Source organism: Heterocephalus glaber, unplaced genomic scaffold, assembly GCF_053883595.1.
Source record: "Heterocephalus glaber isolate CG9 unplaced genomic scaffold, H.glaber_assembly_v1.0 deba00001733, whole genome shotgun sequence".
Classification (NCBI taxonomy): domain Eukaryota; kingdom Metazoa; phylum Chordata; class Mammalia; order Rodentia; family Bathyergidae; genus Heterocephalus; species Heterocephalus glaber.
The window spans coordinates 1,318,632-1,340,117 of record NW_028258444.1 but is presented as its reverse complement, the minus strand read 5'-3'; the positions used below and the strand labels follow the sequence as shown (position 1 = coordinate 1,340,117).

At 41.0% G+C, this 21,486-nt stretch overlaps 1 protein-coding gene across 1 annotated transcript in view; it reads right to left on the bottom strand.

Moving 5' to 3' along the window:
* Positions 1–577: 577 nt before the first annotated feature.
* LOC147821459 (PRAME family member 20-like) overlaps positions 578–21,486 on the bottom strand; it is a 79,547-nt gene continuing 58,638 nt past the window's right edge. Inside the window, exon 4 of the mRNA XM_087199955.1 lies at positions 578–695. Coding sequence (XP_087056081.1) covers positions 578–695 — 118 coding nt within the window. The remainder of the gene's footprint in view (positions 696–21,486) is intronic.

The window sequence follows — 21,486 nt, the reverse complement described above, 5'->3', positions numbered from 1 at the left end:
AAACTGTGTTCTGAGCAGCATGGATCAGGCTGCAGTGCCCAGGAAGCACCTTCCTCCACCCTGCTCCCAGACACTCAAGCTGACCCTACTCCTGGCCCTGTCTTGCCACAGTTTTGAGTATCTGCATTTATCTATTCAACTGCAAGCACATCGGTTTGCTATTGTTGATGTTCCGGAGTTTCAGCACTGGAACCCAATTTAAAAAGAAATAAACACTCTTGTGTCTTTTAGTCATGCACAGATTTTCTTAAGTTGAAGGATTTTAAGATGTCATGAAGGTCAATGAAGTTATGTTAAGAGGCAATGGGTTTCTCTGGTCTCTAGAGGTGATAGAGGTGCAAAGAATCAGGAGCATGTTGTGGAGAAAATCAAGAAAGTAGTGAAGCAAGCCCTGGGGAAGGAGGGTGGCAGGGAAGGGTGGCACAGAACCAGCCAGAGGAGCAGAAGGCAAGGTAGGTCACGGAGAGGAAAGTGAAGCACAAAAATAGGAGGGACAAGGCATTGTTAAAATCCAAGTGTTCATATGTGCCAAGGAGTGAGGGCACCGGAAGCGTTCTGACTTAGGGCAGGTGTGGGATTACAGGAGAAAGAAGAGACCCAAGTCCGTTTCTTGGACTTCACGCTTTGGCTCGCAGTCAGCCTTGTGGGTGAGTGACATATGGCAGGGAACGGAGCGAATCGACAAGAAGCAGCGGCTAAAAAGAAGAAAAAGGCAAAAGAGAAAAAAAACTGAAGCAAGAAGTACCAGAAGAGCAAGACCCCACCCAGGAACCAGTGGCTGCTAACAAAGTCCTTCCCGGGCCATCTGGACAAGGAAATCCGATTCAGGATGGAGCCTTCCACGCCTTTGACGTGAAGAGACCAAACTCCCCAGTAATGGCCGGCCAAGGCCTTCATGATCAGGGCCGTGAAATATTAGCAATGCTCCATTCTGGGGAAATTTCTAGAACATCAGCGTTAATATTCTGCTTTTCCTCTACTTAGCAGCATCTAAACTTTTAATGTTTCAGAAAACCCATGAGACCTCTGAATTTTCTCCTGGCCTTCCAATGGATTCTCTCAACTTATCTTGGCATTACATCTGAAACAAGGGCTCAGAGTGAAGGTCAGAAGAAAAGTAGCCATGCAGAGAGCAAGAAATATAGCAAGTATCATTAGAGGATTCAGGGCCCACATCCCATCCCAGGGATGGGCCCACATCCCAGGGTAGGAATCTAGTCCAAACAGGGAGGTCCAAATGGGGCTCCAGGGAGACTAAAGCTGCCAGGGAACAAATATGCTTTTATCCTTTTAGTGTGAAGACAAGTCCCCACATGGAATGACAGTCTGGGCAGTGTAGTCTGTTTTCCAATTACAATTCACACAGTGTGCACAAATCAAACTTATCATGCCATTGAAACTGTTATGTGAATTATAAACATAATTTACACTTTGTACACACCCAGATATATATATTGTATATATAATATATATATAGTATATATAATATATATATATTATATATACACATATATATATATATATGGAGAGAGAAAGGGGGGAAGTTGGGGATCAGACTCAGGGCCTCACACATGCTAGAATTTAAACTTTTCAAAGAGTGCTTTTCAACACCACACACACATTCAAAATCTTCCTGCTGAATCACAATAGCAGAACAGAGCTCCAGGTGCTGTATGGTCCACTTTGCTAACAATGATAAGATGCTTCGGTGCAGCTAAAAGGCCAAAATTAGAATCAGCACAGTCAGGAAACAGGATGCAAGCAAGAATTTTCATTTTAAGAAATAAGATTTTGACATTAATACTGTTATTTTTAACTTTACTTTATTTATAATGGATTCTGCAACTAGATGTACAAATATTTTGTTTCCAAGAACAGAAATTATCTTTTGCTCATGGCACACATAAAAGTCATTTTTCCCTTCACAGGAGAGAAAAATTACCATGTGATGAAAGGAAAACTGAACAGTTACATTCTATAACATGAAACACAGCCAGAGGCTGTAACTGCCTGATGGGCTCCATCAGATATCACGTGAGGCTTCTCGGTACACACACCTGCCCGCCCTGAGGATAGCACACGACTCTCCCTCATCCTCTGACAGGATAGTCAGTAACTCTTGCTTCCTTCCAACATAAATTCCTCCCACTCTCATTTATTGTTCTCTTACTATCCTTTCTGTGAAAGAACATAATGTAGATCTCCACTGAGTTAATATAGAAAGGAAGAATTACATGAAGACATCATTAACTCCTATTCATAGAAATTTCATCAATTGTATCACACTGACAGAGGTCATAAATCATTATTTTTAATTGTATCATCCTTTTTCTACTGGTTGTTTTTTTGGGGGGTGGGGGGTACCAGGGATTGAACTCGGGTCCTTGTGCTTGTGAGGCAGGCAGTGGAACCACTGAGCTAAATTCCCAGTCCTCTACTTTTTTTTGTTGTTTTGTTTTGGGGGTTTTTTTTGGTGTTTTTTCCCCCCTATTAACTTTATTGGTACATTTTAGGTATAAAATACAGTTACATTCATCATTGGGATCTTGTACCATTACATGAGTCTCTTGGTTCTTATTTTTTTCCCCTTCCCTTGCCCTCCCTTCACCCCCTCCACCCTTCCCTATTTGCAAAGACCTTGCTTCCATTTTTTTCCTCATCTCATATTTTTTTTTCCTTTCCCTTTTTTCCCTTCCCCTACCCCTCCCAATTCCCCTGCTCTTTTAGACCTTTTCTTCCTGTTACACAATATCAGTTATACATTTTTTAAATTACAATATTAAGATCTAGGAGACATTACCACAGATTTTACAGAATTTAAAAGGATATAGAAAGCATATTACAAAAATCTTTTCTGAAATAAATTGGACAACTTCTAAGAAGTAACTTGGAAGACAAATTAATGAAACTAACTCTGGAGAAAATATAAAATTTGAATAGCATATAATAAAGGAAGTATATGCCTAGCTTGAAAACCTACCTATATGACAACAGCAGGCTCATAAACATTTTAACTGATAAATTATATCAAACATTTAAAGCAGAAAAAAGAAGGAACACTTCTCCCCTCATTTTAGGAAATCAACATTGTGTTAATCCTAAAACTGGATAAAGATAATAGAAGAAAAAGGTATGAACATAGATAGAAATTTGTTTAACAAAACAAACTATTAGAAGTCAGATCTGGCAGTATGTAGAAAGTGGTTTTATTACAGGGATGGCAGTGTTGGTTCAGCATTGGAAGATCCACCCCCAAAAGTCGTCATTTTAACAAAGGAAAGGAGAAAGCCATATGATCCTGTCAGTAGTTGGAGAAAGAGTATTGGACTAAATTCTACAGCTGTTCATGGTAAAAGCTATCAGGAGACTAGAAGTAGAACAGAACCTTCTCAACAGATCAAAGACATGTACTCCATACTTCAACAAAAACTCCTTCTATGAATGGAGATGATACAATGCTTTCTCCCTAAAGTTGGGAACAAGGGCATATATGCCTACTCTTCATCTGTCCATTAGATTTTGAAACCTAGTCCCCAGCAAAATAGTCTGATAATAAAATGACACAACTAGGATAGGATTGGCACAGCAGAAGCAAAATCTTTATATGTAGATGAAATGATCATCTACAGAGAAAAATACTAAGAAATCTCTAGGAGCCCCTAGAACTTGTACTTGAATTTAGCAGGATTAGAAAACACAAGGTATATATAAAAATTCAGGTCTGTGTATACTTGCTATAAATGAAGAACTGGATATTGAAATTTAAAAGTTATGTGGGAGTACAAAGTACCCAGAAAAGCCAAAAACAAAAACAAAAACAGTGTTGGAAGACATTTAGCACCCAATTTTAAGATTTCTTCTAAAGCTACAGTAATCAAGGCAGTGTTGGTGTTAGGAAAGACATATAGATCATTGGAATAAAACAGAGAATCTAGAAATAGAACCACACATATATGGTCCGCTGAGTTTTGAAAGATTATTTAACATTAGCATTTTACAGAATATAAACTCGATTCAAGAGCCGAGGAAGAGATAGTGTCTTCAGCAAATGGCACTAGAACACCTGGTATCCATATATAAAAAATTAACCTCAACCCTTTTTTTCCATACATGAAAATAACTTGAAGGGATCTATGAACCTAGATAAGAAAGCCTAAAAGTATAAAACTTTAAGAAGAAATTATAAGGGAAAATGTTTATGAATTCAGGGTAGGCAAGAACTACCTAGGATACAAAAGACATGATGTATAAAAGAAAAAAATTGATAAATGAGATTCCATCAAAATTTAGAACTTTAAATGACATCATTAAAATGAAAAGTAGTCCTTAAACAGACCATATTTACAATGCATATAACCTATGAGCAGAAGATATAAAGAATTCTAAAAAAAAAAAAAAAAAAAGAATTCTTAGAGCTCATTAAGAGACAACCCAATTAAAATGTAGCCTCTACTTTTTTTAAGTATGGAAAACTTCATGATATATGAAAGAAGAGAGAATAGTATAAAGATGTGCATATATCCATCACCCAACATCAGCATTTACCAACTCATTTTATTTATCCTCCCACATTCCCCCAATATTATTTTAAAGTTCCATCTGTGATATTTCGTTATCCAAAAGATAATCTCATTTTAAAAACATAATCCTTAAAATCATCACCCTTAAAGGAAATAAAACTAAGTTTTAATTCCATCAACTCTGACAGCAGTCACAGTGGATGTGATGCTGCACTGCCCAAGCTGCTTTCTGGGGCCCTCAGACTCCAGCCCACAGCCCTGGGCTTCGCTTCTTCCCCTGCAGGTCCAGAACCTTCCCCCGGGACAGCCTCCACCCAGTGACTGCTCAGTGGACAGTGAGGGCCCACATCCCAACAAGAGACGCCCCGGAGGAGACACGCCAGCTCAAAAGGATAATTGCACATCAACCTAAGTTCACTCTGATCCCCGAAGCACTCCCTGGTAAATGTCCAGCCTGATTTTCTCCATTTTCCAGAGATGAATACCTACAATGACATTCAGATTTCTATTTGTCTCAGATATGCCATCAATGCCTGGTTTTACCAGCTCCTTCATTTGAATTAGGATCCAAATAATCTGCATGTTGCAAATGTTGGTGCTTCATGTAGGTTTCTTTAATGTGTAGGTTCCCTGGCTAAGCCTGCCTCTCTCACTACCTTTTTGTTGAAGAAATAGAATCATGAATCCTATAGAATTTCCCATAGACTGGATTTTGCTGATTGCATCCTCATGGTGTAACTAAACAAGTTTCTCTGTTTTCCTATAAATTGGTAGTTCAATCTGGAGGCCTGATCAGATTTAAGTTCAATTTTTTGACAAGAATGCTTCATAAGTGATGGTAAGTTTTTCCATTAAGAAGGACATAATTTTTTCGAGCCAGGAGTGATGGTGCACACCTGTAATTTGAGAGGCTGAGGCAGGAGAACTGTGAGTTCAAAGCCAGCCTGAGACACAAGAGAGATACACTGTCTGAAAAACAGGAGTATATAATTTTTATATGTGTCTTTTTTTAGCCACCTTATATGCAGAATGGGATGTCTAGATCTACTTGTTCATCAAGAGTTACTAACTACAGGGCCGGGGATTTAGCTCAGTGGTTTTGCCTCCTGCTTTGGAAGCACAAGGTCCCAAGTTCGATCCCTGGTACCAAAAAAAAAAAGAGTTACTAACTATAAATACAGTAATTCCTTCCTCTGTTCCTCATTTATTAGTTACAGTACTTGCCTTTGGTTACTTAGTAGTACAATTCATATATGAAAAGGGATAAATGCTTGATTTCAAAAATGATTCTCAAAATAATGAAGTGATTCCTTAAGATCCTCCAATGATGACCAATTTTTTTCTACTATAACTAAAACTGTGGCATTCAGTTTACTTGTAGTATTATCCTTATTAGTTGCCGCATCTACATCCTACAGTGTGGCCAAGTTGGTTTGCTATGACTGTAATCTTTGATAGCTTCTATTTAGTTTTCTAAACAATTCTCCAGTTCTCCGATATGAACAGAGTGCCCTACAATACTATTCAATTATGATACTAACTACACTAAGATAATACAGACTGAAGAGGTTAAGCGCTCAGTCCCACAAAAGACTGGCCCTATTTCAAATGCCAGCTGGGGTCCTCAGGTGATTACGTTTCTGCCCAATCAACTACAAATTCAGGGGCTCTCATGACCTCCACCCCAGGTTCAACAACTCGCTGTAATGACTCATGGAGCTCAGGAACACAGTATATTTACAATTATTAATTATAATTATATTAATTGTAATTACAAAGGACATAATTGAACAGCCTGATGTGTCGGGAGCAATGCTACATAATTTTAGGGAAAAATGACTGATGCCAAGATGCACAGGACAAAGGAGGCCGTCCTTCTATGCTCCCTCTGGGCCCACCCCTCTCAGTACATCCATGCATTTATCAAAATTAGAAGCTCCCTTAGTCCCTTTCAGAGTTTGCATCAAAACTTAACTTTGTGGACAGAGTTGGCCAAATCACTGGCTACTGGTGAGTGAACTCGAGCTCTAGCCTGCCCTTCCATCCCTATAAGGGGAGCAGTGCTGTCCTTTGAGTCTGAAATGCTGCCCACAGACCTGTGTGTTACTAGCTTGATTCTCACCTCATGGCACTACTGAGAAGTGGTGGGGGCTTAGCATGAGGAAGATGGGTCATTAGGAATGGGCCCTTCAAGGGAACAGTGGGATACTCATCCCTTCCTCTTCCTCTTTGCTTGCTGGCCACCATGAGGCCACAGCCAAGAAACACTGTGCTGCCACAGGCCCAAAGCAACAGGGCTGAGCAGCCATGCATTGAAAACACTGAACTCCAAGCTAAAATAAATCCTTCCTCCTTTTAATTTGACTGCCTCAGATATTTTATCACAGCGATAGAAAGCTGGCTAACATAGAGCCAGGGAATGAAAGTTCTAAACCTCCTGATTCTTCTGGCCACTGTCTGGATGCTATCTAGGGAACCAACAGAAGTCATTTCATTGCCATGGACTCAGGTATGGGTGAAAGAGCTCATTATGTATAACAAAGGACACTCTAAGCACTTGGGACCTTCCACAAGTTGTAGGAGTTCTGTGCAAAGAGCCAAAGACAAAGACTTCTCTTTCTTTCTGATATGACAAGATGTCCCTGGCTCACAATGTACATCCTCTGTCCCAGGCTTGGCTCCAGACATTTCTACAAGAAGCCAAAGTTTCCTTAGCAGGAAATAATATTTAGAGACCACAATCTAGACACAAAGGATACTCATTGCTGCTGGGTTAGCTATTGTTCTAAGCTTCTTAAGTACACAAACAAGAAAATTTCTTACAAGATAAAATTCATCATGTATTCAACTAATACTTGGAATTCAAATCCAGGACTAGAGTATTTTAATTTAACCTCTTACTTCTCCCAAGCTGAGAATCCTAGAATTTGATTTAGAATGTCACACAATTGCTCATTTTCTTTGTCCCTTCATACACACACAATAGTCTCAGGTGAACAATACCAACCATCAATATGACTTTTAAAAGCAATTTATAATACTATTTTTGTTCTCACTTCAGCTTAGGGTATATCCCACTAGGGACGTATTGTTCAATTGCTGTATTTAAAGTCATTTGATACAACTCTTTTCTGCCAACAACTGAATACACAGTAAGGTTGATTTTGTTTTATTTAGTTTTTACTGTCCAGGGATTGCTTTTTAAACTTTTGTTTTATAACTATGTAAAATATTTCACAGTTCCAAATCAAATAAACATAACAAACATATTGAAAGAAGCCCAGTTTATATCCCTGTCCCTTCCATTATATTCTCTCCCATTCTTTATAGGTGAAAATTTTTAAATTAGTTTATCTTCCTGATTTTTTTAAAAATATATAAGCAAGTGTGCACACTTTGCTATTTAAAAATACTGTACCTGTCTTATAATAAGAATTTCTGAACTATAGAATTTGTTATCTTTGTTCTGCTGCAGCTCCCTACCGAAAAGGAAGAAGAAAAGAGAATAAGACACTGATTTCTCAGACCACTTGTCATGTGCCAAGCATTCCCCTGTACTCAACACTACAACGTACAGATGCAGTATTACAGCCCCATTTTATAATACAGGAACTGAGGTCTAGAGAGGGTTGTCTCAGGTTACTTGCCCATGCATTGGAAACAGAGCTGATATTGGAACCAAGCTTCTCACTCGAGGTTCATCTGTCCTCTGCACTTCTCTAACAAGAGGCTGCCCTCTTGTCCTTGAAGGCTGAAAAAAATGCTTTTTGCTCACTCACTTTGTTCCCCACTTAGTGTCCTAGGAAACAGGCCTCGCATTTCTGTTTCCATGCCCATGGGTTATAGTTTCACGGACTTCACTTTTTTCTGTTTATAAGTAAAAAAAAGATAAGTAACACCAGAAAGGGCTGCCATGGCCCCGCTGATGAGAGACTTTCAGACTCTGGACTGAGAAGAATTTATGTTGTAAGAATGTACTACTTGTAATTCAACATTTGAAATTGGTGTTTCACAAATGTTCCTATTTCTTCAGGTTACTGACAACACCGTGATGGAAAAGAGAAGGTGACGCTCCCCTGTTCCTTGGGACAGGAAGGAGGAGTCCGGGGTTCTGTAAGAGCGTCCAGTCTGACCTGTTGTGTTGCCGGTCCCCTTTCCCCCATCTATCAGGGCCTCAGTCTGTTTCCGGAGGAGCCTGTTACCTGCCTTCTTTGTAGATTGTCAAGAGTCAGGCCTAGAATTTAGGAAGACAGAGTTAAACGCTTCCCACTCCACAGTAAAGAGTTCTCGGAGTGACCAGGGGCCTCCCAGGAAAGTGGACGAGTGCTGGGGTCCTCAGAGCACAGAGAGGCCAGGAAAGGCGCCCCCTGAGGCAGACGGAGGTGGAGAGCTAAGGACCCGCCATCCACAGTGTGCTCTGGGGAATGCCAGGAAAGGAGCGGGATGTAGAGCTGGCAGCGGAGGGAAGCACTTCCGGGGCACCACCGCACAGGGCGGAAGTCTACTCAGTGCAGGGGTCGGGAGCACGGGTCCCAAGGGAGATGTGATCACCCCTCAGCTTCCCACCTCGGCACCCTCAGCCACTTCAGGAAGGCCCTGCCCTTCCCAAAGAACGCTTTACATTGGTGTTGTACGAAAGGGGTGAAAAGGCTTAGAAATAATCTTTCCTCCACCTTTTCTCAGGCTCACAGTTGAGGCCCTTACTTTTAAAAATAGACTAAAAAGAAAAAAAGTACAAATTTATTTAATAAGTTTTACCTGACTCAAGAGCCTTCATAAATACATGTAGAGCCAAACAGGCAACCCTGTGCATTTTTAGGCCCTGTTTGGTGGAGAAGTGGATGATCATAGGAAAGCATGGTGGATGAGGGGTTGTGGCAGAACGTTAATAACCTAAGGCCCGTGTCAGATTCCTCAGGGACCCGGCATCTTCACAAATAAGGACAGTCCTTTCCTCCTGGTACAGGGAGGGCGCCTCCTCAATGAGGGTTTCATCTTCGGGGAGAAGCAAGAGGAAAGGCACATACGATCTTCATGCTGCTGGTTTTCTTTTAGTTCATGATTGCAGTACGTAATGTTTACGCTCCTGTGTGGACATGGCTCACGTACACAGCACATCTCAATTCCTCTTTCCATCCCCTTTCCCTCATTTCCCGCCTACCCCTCCACCTCTTCATCCCTTCCCATCTGAGAAAGATCTCCATACTGCTTATTGTCTTTTATTTTGCTCTTTATTTATCATTTGAGTTTCTCATAGGGAAAACATATAACATTTAACCTTCTGTGTCTAATTTATTTCACTTAATATTATGCTTGCAAGGTGCATCCATTTTTTCAAGTCTTTATTGCAGAATACTATTCCACTGTGTGTAACTATCACATTCTCTTTAGCCATTCATCTGTGGATGGACATATAGGCCAGATTTAGCTATTGTAAACTGTGCTGTTATAAACATGGGTAGGCATGCATCACTGTAATATGATGTCTTTAACTCTTTCAGGAAGATACCTAGAAGGGGAATAGTTGGGTCAAAGAAAATTTCTATTTTTAGTTTTTTGAAGAATCTCCATACTAGTTTCTATTATGGTTGTACTAGTTTTCATTCCCACCGACAAAGTAAACGTGTTCCTTTATCCAAACAGCCTTGAGAGTATTTTTTATTATTGGATTTCTTGATGGTGAACATTACTTCTGGAGTAAGACATAGAATCTCAGTGTTGTTTTAATTTTTTTTTCCTCTGATGGCCAGTGATGAGCATTTCTTCATATATTAATTGGCCATTTGTACTTCTTCTGTGAAGTGTCTATTCATTTCACTCATTTTTTTGAGTGAGTTTTATTTTGGAAGGTTTAATTTTTTTGAGTTCTTTCTATACTCTAGATAATAGTCCTCTGTCTGAGGAGTAACTGTCAATTTTTTTTTTCCATTCAGAAGGTTTTCTTGTCATTCTGTTGGTTGTTTCCTTTCCTGTGAAGAAGCTTTTTAATTTGATATGCTCCGATTTGATGATTCTCAGAACTATTTCCTGTGCAACTGGAAAACTCCTTGCCCATGCGTATGACTTCAAGTGTTTTGCCCATTTTGTTTTCCAGGAGGTTCTGTTTTAACATTTAGTTCTCTGATCCATTTTGATTTTAGCTTAGTATATGGAAAGAGACTGGATCTAGACTCAATCTTATGCATGTGGATAATGAATTTTCTCAGCATCATATATTAAGGAGGCTATCTTTTCTCCAGTGGATTTTTTGGGCCGCTTTGTCAAAGATCAAATAGTTAAATGTGCATGGGGTTGTTTATGCATCCTCTATTCTGTTCCATGCTGTTTTTCAGAAGCCAATGGTCATATTCAGGGGTAGCATGTCCTCACTTTCCTAAAAAGCTCCAGCAAAATAAGAACCTGTGGAAACATGAAGATTATGCCAAAAGTGACAGACCTATGAAAATGCTGAGTCACTCAATTTAAAAACCTGATGCTGGGCTGGGGATTTATCTCAGGGGTTGTGCCACCTGCATCCCAAGTACAAGGACCCAAGTTTGATCCCCGGTACCAAAAAACAAACAAACAAAAGAACAAAACCTGATGATGAATTTCAAGCTTCTAGAAAAAGAAGAGCAGGACAAACCCAAGGCTCATACAAGGGAGGAAATTATAAAAATCAGAGCAGAAATCAATGCAATAGAGACTAAGAGACTGATACAAAAAAAATCAATGAAGCAAAGAGTTGGTTCTTTGAAAGAATAAAATTGACAAACATTTAGCCAACCTTATCAAAACAAGGAAAGAAAAGGCCCAAATCCATGCAATTAGGAATGAAAAGGATGAAATTACAACAGACCCAGCAGAAATCCAGGGGATGATCAATACCAACTTCAAGACCTATATGCCAATAAGATAGAAAACAGAAGAAATGGACAGATTCCTAGATAGGTAGGAATTACCAAAGTTAAATGAAGAAGACCTAAATTCTAAACAACTCAATACCAATCAACAAAGTTGAAAACGTAGTTAAAAACTTACCAACGAAGAAAAACTTGGGCCATGATGGCTTTACTGCTGAATGCTACAAGACATTTAGAGAGGAACTACTGCCACTGCTGTTTAAATTCTTCAATGAAATTGAAAGGGAAGCAGTACACCTGAATTCATTCCTGGAAGCAAGCATCACCTTGATCCCCAAAGCAGAGAAAGACCCAACCAAAGAAGAGAAGTATAGGCCAATTTAATGAACGAACATTGATGCAAAATCCTTAATAAGATACTGGCAAATAGAATGCAGAAGATCATCAAGAAGATCATACACTCTTACTAAGTGGGATTCATCCCTGGGGGATGCAGGGATGGTTTGACATATGCAAATTAATAAATGTAATACACTACATTAATAGAGCCAAGGACAAAAAACATATGATCATCTCAATACATGCTGAAAAAGCATTTGACAAAATCCAACACACATTTATGATAAAAACCCTACAAAACATTAGAATAGACCATCTCTACATCAATCTGATAAAAGCCATCTATGAAAAACCAACAGCCAATATCATACTAAATGGTCAAAAACTGAAATCCTTCACACTAAAATCAGGAGCAAGACAAGGATGTCCACTATCACCACACCTGTTCATTACAGTTTTGGAAACATTAGTCACATCAATTAGACAAGAGAAAGAAATAAAAGGAATACAGACAGGAAATGAAGAAGTCGAATTATCATTATTTGCAGAAGACATGATACTCTCTATAGAAGACCCCATGAGCTCCACCAAAAGTCTTCTAGACTTAATAACCAAATTCAGTAAAGTAGCTGGATACAAGGTCAACACACCAAAAATCAATAGCTTTTCTGTACATGAACAACAGACTCACTGAAAGAGAAATGGGGCAAACAATTCTTTTGACAATAACATCCAAAAAATTGAAATACCTAGGAATCAACCTAACAAAGGAAATCAAAGATCTCTACTCTGAAAACTATAGCATTCTGAAAAAAGAGATTGAAGATATCAGAAAATAGAAAGACATCCCTTGCTCCTGGGTAGGAAGAATCAACACAGTGAAAATTGCCATACTTCCAAAACTGCTATATAGATTGAATGCCATCCCAGTTGAAATTCCAGCAGCATACTTCACAGACCTTGAGAAAATACTTTTAAAAAATCATTTGGAACGAAAAGTGACCTACAATAGCAAAAGCAATTCTAGGCAATAAAGACAAGGTAGGGGCTATCATAATCTCCAACTTGAAGCTATAGTACAAAGCTACTGCAAAAAAACAGCATGGTACTGGCAAAGAAATAGGCCCGAGGACCAGCGGAACAGATTAGAAGATGCAGAAACAACTCCAGACACATTCAGCCACCTCATCTTTGACAAAGGAGCCAAACACCCTCACTGGAGTAAAGATAGCCTCTTTAATAAATGGTTCTGGAAAAACTGGGTTTCAACTTGCCAAAGACTAAAACTTGACCTATATCACTCACCATGCACTAAACTAAAATAAAAATGGATTAAAGATCTAAATATTAAAACAAACACTAAACCAGCTAGAAGAGAGATTAGGTACATTTCTTGAAGATTTTGGTGTAGGAAAAGATTTTATGAACAAAACCTCAGTTGCCCATGAACTAGCACAAACACTCAACAAGTGGGATCTCTTCTTATTAAAAAGCTTCTGCACTTTGGCTGGGAATTTAGCTGAGTGGTGCCGCCACCTGCCTCACAAGTGCAAGATCTCAAGCTCAATACCCAGTACCAAAAAAAGCTTTTGCACAGCAAGAGAAAGCACCAACATTTTGAAGTGACAACCCACCATGTGGAAAAAACTTTTCACCAGCACTTCCTCAAACAAAGGTCTACTATCTAGAATATATAAAGAACTTTAAAAAATCAGACCTCCCAAATTTAAAGACCCATTCCATAAATGGGCATCTGAAATGAACAGACATTTCTCAGACAAAGAAGTAGAAATAGCAAATAAACATATGAAAAAATGTTCAACATCACTGGTCATTCAAGAGATGCAAAAGAAAACAAAGCTGAGATTCCACCTCACCCCAGAAAGAATGTCTATTATCATGAAATCAACCAAAAACAAATGCTGGCAGGGCTGTGGGGGAAAAGGAACCCTTCTCCACAGTTGGTGGGAGTGTAGACTGGTGCAACCATTGTGGAAATCAGTTTGGAGATATCTCAAAGAACTAGGACTGGAAGTCCCATTTGACCCAGCTATTCCCCTGCTGGGTATCTTCCGAAAAGAATTAAAAGAATCATACCACAGTGATATATGCGCTCCCATGTTCATAGCAGCACAGTATGTAATAGCTAAAACTTGGAAGCAGCCCAATTGCCCATCAACTGGTGACTGAATAAAGAAAATGTGGCTTGTTTTTTTTTATAAAATAGAGCACTACTCAGAGATAAAGAATGAGAAACAAGAGACATTTATAGCTAAATGGATGCACATTGAGGCCATACTTGTAAGTGAAATAAATAGAACACACATGTGTAAATACCAAATACTTTCTCTGGAGTGAGACACTGAAAGTGTAAATCAGGATCAAAATGTGCAATAGGTAATGTGAAATAGAAAAAAAAGGTCCAAAGGGGAAAGGAAAGGGGAAGTCGGAGGGGTAGGGAAAAAGAATGAAGGTAAAGGAATAAATATGAAAAAAGGAAGAAATGGAAACAAAGTCTTTGCAAACAGCACATGGTGGAGGGGTTGAAGGAAGGGCAGGGGAATGGGGAAAAAATAAGAACCAAGATATATCATGTAAAGGTACAAATTCCCAATGATGACTGTCATCAAATTGTTTACCTAAAATGTACCAATAAAATTAATTTTTTAAAAAAGAAAATGCTGCATCATAGATTTTTAATGAGAATTAAAACTATAATTATCAACATTAAAAACCTATGATGAAGAGCATTTGTTCATTAGAAAAAAATTTTTCACTTTTATATCTGGGAAATGCAAGTGACCATTTTGAAAGTCTACACATTTTCATCAGTCAAGAGAGAGATGGGCTCAGCATCATGCAAGGGTCTGGGATGGGGCAGGGCAGAGACATCTGCAAGCAAGCCAAGACAGTAAGTTATTATATGCTAAGCTCAGGAACTGAGCCTCTAAACATCTGATATGTTAAGTCATATTGAACACTTTAAAGACAAAAGAGACTGCAAAGAGCTCAAAAAGACAATTTCCATAGCTTTTGGGCATATTGTCCTTCAAAGAAATAGTCTGACTTATTTTCCTAGTATACATTTCCCTGTCATAATCACATAATATTTATTAAGTACCCACATATACATGCCACTGTACTAGATATTTTCTAGATCCTGTGAAGAATAAAATATGCATTTCTCCCCCAACTAGTGGAGTTGTTAATAGGTATATCTTTAATTCTCAGAAATGTTTTACAAAGACTATTCTAAAAAATTCTTTAGTGATTTTTCTAAAAATGGGGCTACTACTACATAAACAAGCCCTTAAGAATTCCCTTAAACAATCCCTAAGGATTTCTTTTTTTTTTTATACTGGGACTCCAACTGAGGGACTTGTTCTTGCCAGGCAGATACTGCACTGCTGAACTACATTCCCAGCCTAGTCTAAGGATTCTAACATGAAAAAATTCTAGTTGTTGATCATAGGGTAGTTGAAAGAATACAGGTTCATGAAAGTTAAATTCATACCATGTTCTACACATCTTATTCAGCTTCTGCAAGTAATCAGAGGGCTTCTTTGTGGGGGGCCTTGCCCCCCCCCCGCTAGAACTCTTGAGTGCCTTTTACGGGCATGTCTGGGCCTGCTGCAAGTCTACCCGGCAACAAGGAAGTAGCCCCAGTACCCTCCCCTTGCTCCTTCCCTCTAGCCCTATGGTATATATGCTGTAGCAGCTTCCGCAATAAACGAGACTTGATCAGAAACCTGTCTTGTCTCCATCTCTCATGTGCCCTGTCCTTTGTCATTCTCACTCCCCCTCTAAGGTCTCCGTTGACTTACCTGCGGGACGGGACAAGTGGCGCCCAACGTGGGGGCCCAAGAACGGGGGACCCAGTGAAGAACGCTGCTCGGGAGCCCAATAAAATAGAAAAAAGAGGATTGCGTTTGACGTGAACCTGCCGTCTTTCCTGCACCTAGGTGAGTTGAGCAGCAATTATGGGACAGGAGATTAGCCAACATGAGTTGTTTGTAGAAGGTCTTAAAGAAACTTTACAGACATGAGAGGTAAAGGTTACAGTCAAACAGTTGTTAAAATTTTTTGATTATATTAGAGATCTCTGCCCTTGGTTTCCCGCCGAGGGTACCATTGACGAGAAGAGATGGAAAAAAGTAGGGGAGGCCCTTAAAGATTATTATGCTACTTGTGGACCAGGAAAGGTCCCGATTATTGCATTTTCTTATTGGAATCTTATTAATAAAATTATCTCCCAAAAAACCAAAGATCCGCTGGTGGCTCAAGCCATCCATGTTGGGGAGACAGCTCTCCGATCAGAGGAAGGGTTGATCACTCTCCCTCGGAGTGAGGAGTTTGTAAACACCCCCCGAGATGCCAAGATGGCGCCAAGGCCCGAGCCCCTGTGGGTCGGGACTCCCTCAAAGAATGAGGAAGAATACTTGATGTCTTTTGATAGTGACGATGACTCAGACAAGAAAAAGCAAAATGCAACTGATGAGGGTTTACAGGCGGGCTCTGCCTCTTCCAAGCCTTTTAAAGAAAAGCTTCGGCGCTCCTCAGCTTCCGTCTCCACTCTTTCAGCCCCTGCCTCTGACCCCACCCCACCTGTAAAGGAGGAACCGGCCTTGTACCCTTCCCTCCGCCACCTCAGACACCCCCCCTTGCCACAGAACGATCCAGGGGAGGCTGACTGGGCCAATCTTGAGGAGGAGGCAACCAGATATCGCAATCCTGACTGGCCACCCGTAGTTCAATGTCCGCCTCCTTATGTTCCAGTACCCAACACTCCCAATGCGCCTGCTTTGGCATGCCCTGCTGTTGATCCCCAAAAGGAACTCCGGGACAAGATAGAATTTCTAAAAAAAAACAAATAAGGTTAGAAAAGGAACACCAAGAACTTATTACCCGGCTCGAAGGCTTAAGAACAGGCAAAATCCATGAAAATGTCCGTAGAGAGGACAAATTTAAGCCATGACCCCCCATTAGAGGGGCGGCCCCTAGGGTACCATCCGGATCAGGAGTACCCCTAGAACTTAAAAATGTGGAAGCCTTTCCCGTAACTGAAACTACTGATGCGCAGGGACAGGCATGGAGACACCACAGTGGTTTCGATTTTAAGGTCATTAAAGAATTTAAAACGGCCACTGCACCTTACACAATGGCCATTTTAGAATCGGTGGCAGAAAATTGGCTCACCCCAATTGATTGGCAGACTCTGGCCCGCGCCACCCTTACAGGAGGTGATTATTTACTATGAAAATCTGAATATAGAGAAAATTGCCGAGATACTGCTAGACGCAATGCTCAGGCGGGTAATGGTTGGATACTTGATATGCTTCTGGGGGATGGGGCCTATGCCGCCAACGGTCAACAGATGCAATTTGATGCGGGGTTGTATGCCCAGATTCAGACCGCAGCCACTAGAGCCTGGAAAAAGCTCCCTTCTAAAGGAGATGTGAGTGCTTCTCTCACCAATATCCGACAGGGGCCTGATGAGCCCTTCGCGGATTTTGTTCACCGCCTGCTCACAGCAGCGGGTCGGATTTTTGGGAGCACAGAAACCGGGACAGATTTTGTTAAACAGCTTGCTTTTGAAAATGCTAATACTGCTTGCCAGGCCGCCATCCGGCCTTATAAAAAAAAAAACTGATCTCTCAGGTTACATTCGCCTTTGCTCAGAAATTGGGACTGCCTACCAACAGGGGCTTGCTATGGCTGCCGCCATGCAGGGTTACACGGTCAAACAGTTTTTGTCGCGCCGCCCGGGTAACAAATGTTTCCGGTGCGGGGCAACGGGTCATTTTGCCAAGGAATGTCAGGCCCCTAGGACGTCGGCCCCTGGGGCCACACCTCCGGTGCCTTGCCCTCGATGCAATAAAGGGAGACATTTGGCGAATGAATGCAAGTCCATGACGGACGCTCAAGGCCGGCCCCTCCCGCTTGCCCATAACCCGGACCAGGGAAACGGGAAAGGGGGCCAGCCCCGGGCCCCTGGACCCAAACAAATTTACAGGGCACTCAATTTTGCTCCAGCAAACAACAATCCATTTCAGACCTCTTCAGAGCAACAACGGGAAGTGCCGGACTGGACCTCAGTTCCACCGCCCACACAGTATTGACTCCAGAAATGGGGGTACAGGCCCTCCCGACTGGGGTCTTTGGACCCCTCCCTAAGGAGACCTTTGGGCTTGTAATAGGCAGAAGCAGCAACACTATGGATGGGCTGCTAATCTACCCGGGGGTGATTGATAGTGATTACTCCGGAGAGATTAAAGTTATGGTTTCTTCCCCCGAAGCCATTAACACCATTCAATCAGGCCAAAGATTTGCTCAATTGTTACTCCTTCCCCTTCTCCCTACCTCTAATAAGGCTCTTAACAACGTCAGAGGCAGCCAGGGATTCGGCTCATCCGATGTCTACTGGTCGGAAATACTCTCAGCCCAGAAGCCTCTCATGACCTTATGGTTAGATGGGAGACAGTTTTCTGGATTGGTAGACACTGGTGCTGATGTAACTATCATCAAAGGAGAAGATTGGCCTCAGGCGTGGTCATTAAAAGACACTCTCACTCACCTCAAGGGTATAGGTCAGAGTCAAAACCCTAAACAAAGTGCCAAAGATCTGACCTGGAAAGACCAAGATGGCAATCAGGGCACCATTCAACCTTATATCATCTCAGGGTTACCCATTAATCTATGGGGGAGAGACCTATTATCACAAATGGGGATGATTATCTCTAGCCCTAATGAAGTCGTCACTATGCAGATGTTTAAAAATGGGTACATTCCAGGAAAAGGGCTAGGTAAAAATTCTGCAGGTATTATACAGCCCATTGAGCCAGTCCTTCGACCACCCCTGAGCAGGGTTAGGCCATTTTCCATAGGGGTCATTGACACTCCTGCAGACCATGCTGAAAAGATCACCTGGCTCTCAGATGATCCGGTATGGGTCGATCAATGGCCCCTTTCCAAAGATAAGTTATTAGCGGCTCAGCAGCTGGTGCAGGAACAGCTTCACGCTGGCCATATCATCCCCAGCAATTCCCCATGGAATACTCCCATCTTTGTCATTAAAAAAAAGTCAGGAAAATAGAGGCTCTTACAAGATCTTAGAACAGTCAATAAGACCATGGTACTTATGGGAGCTTTACAACCCGGTCTTCCCTCACCGGTAGCCATCCCCCTTGGATATTATAAAGTTGTCATTGATTTAAAGGACTATTTCTTCACCATTCCCTTACACCCTGCTGATCAAAAACACTTTGCATTTAGCCTTCCGGCGACCAATTTCTGTGCTCCAATACAACGCTTTCAATGGCTAGTACTGCCCCAAGGCATGGCCAATAGTCCCACCCTATGCCAGTCATTTGTGGCCGCAGCCCTCCAATCCACCCAAGACAACTGGCCTCAGATGTACATTGTCCATTATATGGATGATGTCCTAGTGGTGGGACAACAAGGAAGTGAGGTTTTAGCCTGTTATGTTGATCTCCGACAGGCCCTTGAGTCTCATGGCCTCCAAATTGCCCCTGATAAAGTTCAGCTAAAAGACCCCTATACTTACCTCGGATTTCAGATGAAGGGACATAACATTTCCTCTCAAAAGCTTACCTTACGGTTGGACAATCTTAAAACCCTAAACGACTTCCAAAAATTGCTCGGAGATATAAATTGGCTCATGCCATATTTAAAACTTACTAAACATGACCTAAAACCTCTCTATGATACTCTACAAGGAGATAGCCACCCCACTTCACCTCAGGAGCTCACCGCTGAGGGACGTAAAGCCATTGGCGCGGTAGAACAAGCTATCCAAAACCAAACAATTACCTTTATGGATTATAACTCTCCTTTACAGTATGTTATCTGCAAAACCTCTCTCTCTCCCACTGCTGTTTTCTGGCAAACCGCACCCCTTATGTGGGTTCATCTCCCAGTTTCCCCTAAACGGGTCTTCTATTCCTACTATATTGGGGTTACAGACCTGATTATCCTAGACAGAGACCATGGAAGAATGTATTTTGGAAAGGAACCTGATATTATTATCCAACCCTACCCTAAAGATCAAATCGATTGGCTTATGCAGACTACCGACTCCTGGCCAATTGCTCTCGCTTCTTATACAGGCTTAATAAACAATCACTATCCTCCAAGCAAACTTATTGACTTTGCCAATAGACATGAGTTCATTTTCCCAAAAGTCACTTCCTGTTCTCCTCTAACAGAAGCCCTATTAGTCTTTACAGATGGTTCTTCTACCGGGTAGCTGCCTATGTGTGGGACAATAACATTGTCCAATTCCAAACCAGCTGTTCTTCAGCCCAAATAACTGAGCTACATACAGTCATAGCAGTCTTTTCTGCATTCCCTGAACAAGTCTTTAATCTCTTTACTGACAGTGCTTACATTGCTCAATCTGTTCCCCTATTAGAGACATGTGGATTGATAAAACACGCTTCTCAAACTGGTGGTCTTTTTATTCAATTACAAGATCTAATCAGAAAAAGATCCAAGCCCTTTTTATTGGGCACCTTTGTGCCCACTCTAACCTACCCGGCCCACTTACAGAAGACAACCAGTTAGCAGATCTGGCCACAAGACCTCAGGCTTCTGCCTACTCTCTAAGTATTGATGCCTCCATTCAGATTAATCAGGCACAGAAGGCGCACCAGTTACATCACCTCAGTGCCCACACACTTCGCCTCATGTATAAACTTACTAGAGAACGAGCTAGACAAATTGTTAAAACCTGCCCTACATACACCCTCCATCTTCCCACACCTCATCTAGGAGTTAATCCTCGTGGCTTAATTCCAAATGCCCTATGGCAAATGGATGTCACACATTACCCTGAATTTGGAAATCTTAAATATATACATGTCAACATTGATACATATAGTGGATTTATATTTGCCACCCTACAATCCGGGGAGGCTATTAAACATGTAATTGCCCACCTTCTAGTTGCCTTCTCAGTACTTGGATATCCACAACAAATTAAAACAGACAATAGTCCAGGCTATACCAGCTCTGGTTTCTCAAAGTTTTGCAAACAATTAGATATAACACACATAACGGGAATCCCATATAATCCACAAGGACAAGGCATTATAGAACAAGCCAACCTCACACTCAAAATTACATTAGATAAAATAAAAAAGGGGGAATGGTACCCTATCAAGGGGTCACCCAGAAACCTAATATCACATGCACTATTTATTCTTAACTTTTTAAATTTGGATGCTAAGGGATTATCCACAGCTAACATTTTCTGGCAACCAGAGACACAAAAACAATTTGCCTCTGTGATGTGGAGAGACCCCCTGGACCACTCATGGCATGGGCCTGACCCCTTACTCATCTGGGGCTGAGGGTCAGTGTGTGTTTATTCCAAGGAAATGAAGTCAGCCAGGTGGCTTCCAGAACGCTTAGTAAAACAAGTTGATAAGCGTGTTGATGATGCCGATGACCTAACATTGTCCAATTTCAACCAGTTAACAATGGCGCCTACAATTATAATCTAATAATCATAAAGAGAATAGTATAATTCAATTTGGCCAGTTATATTTGAGTGCACCCTAATTTTATACACTGTCTCATATGTTTGTCTATTGTCTGTTGTTTGTGTTCGTACAGTTGAGCTCAATATGTTCCTTCCTTTTCAAAGGATATTTGCCTATTGTTAAATTGACTTACAGATAAATATTATTAAATTAAAGACATGCCTTCCTTCCCAGGTTGCTAATTGATCAAAGTGCCACTGAGATTTATTTTATGAAAGTAAT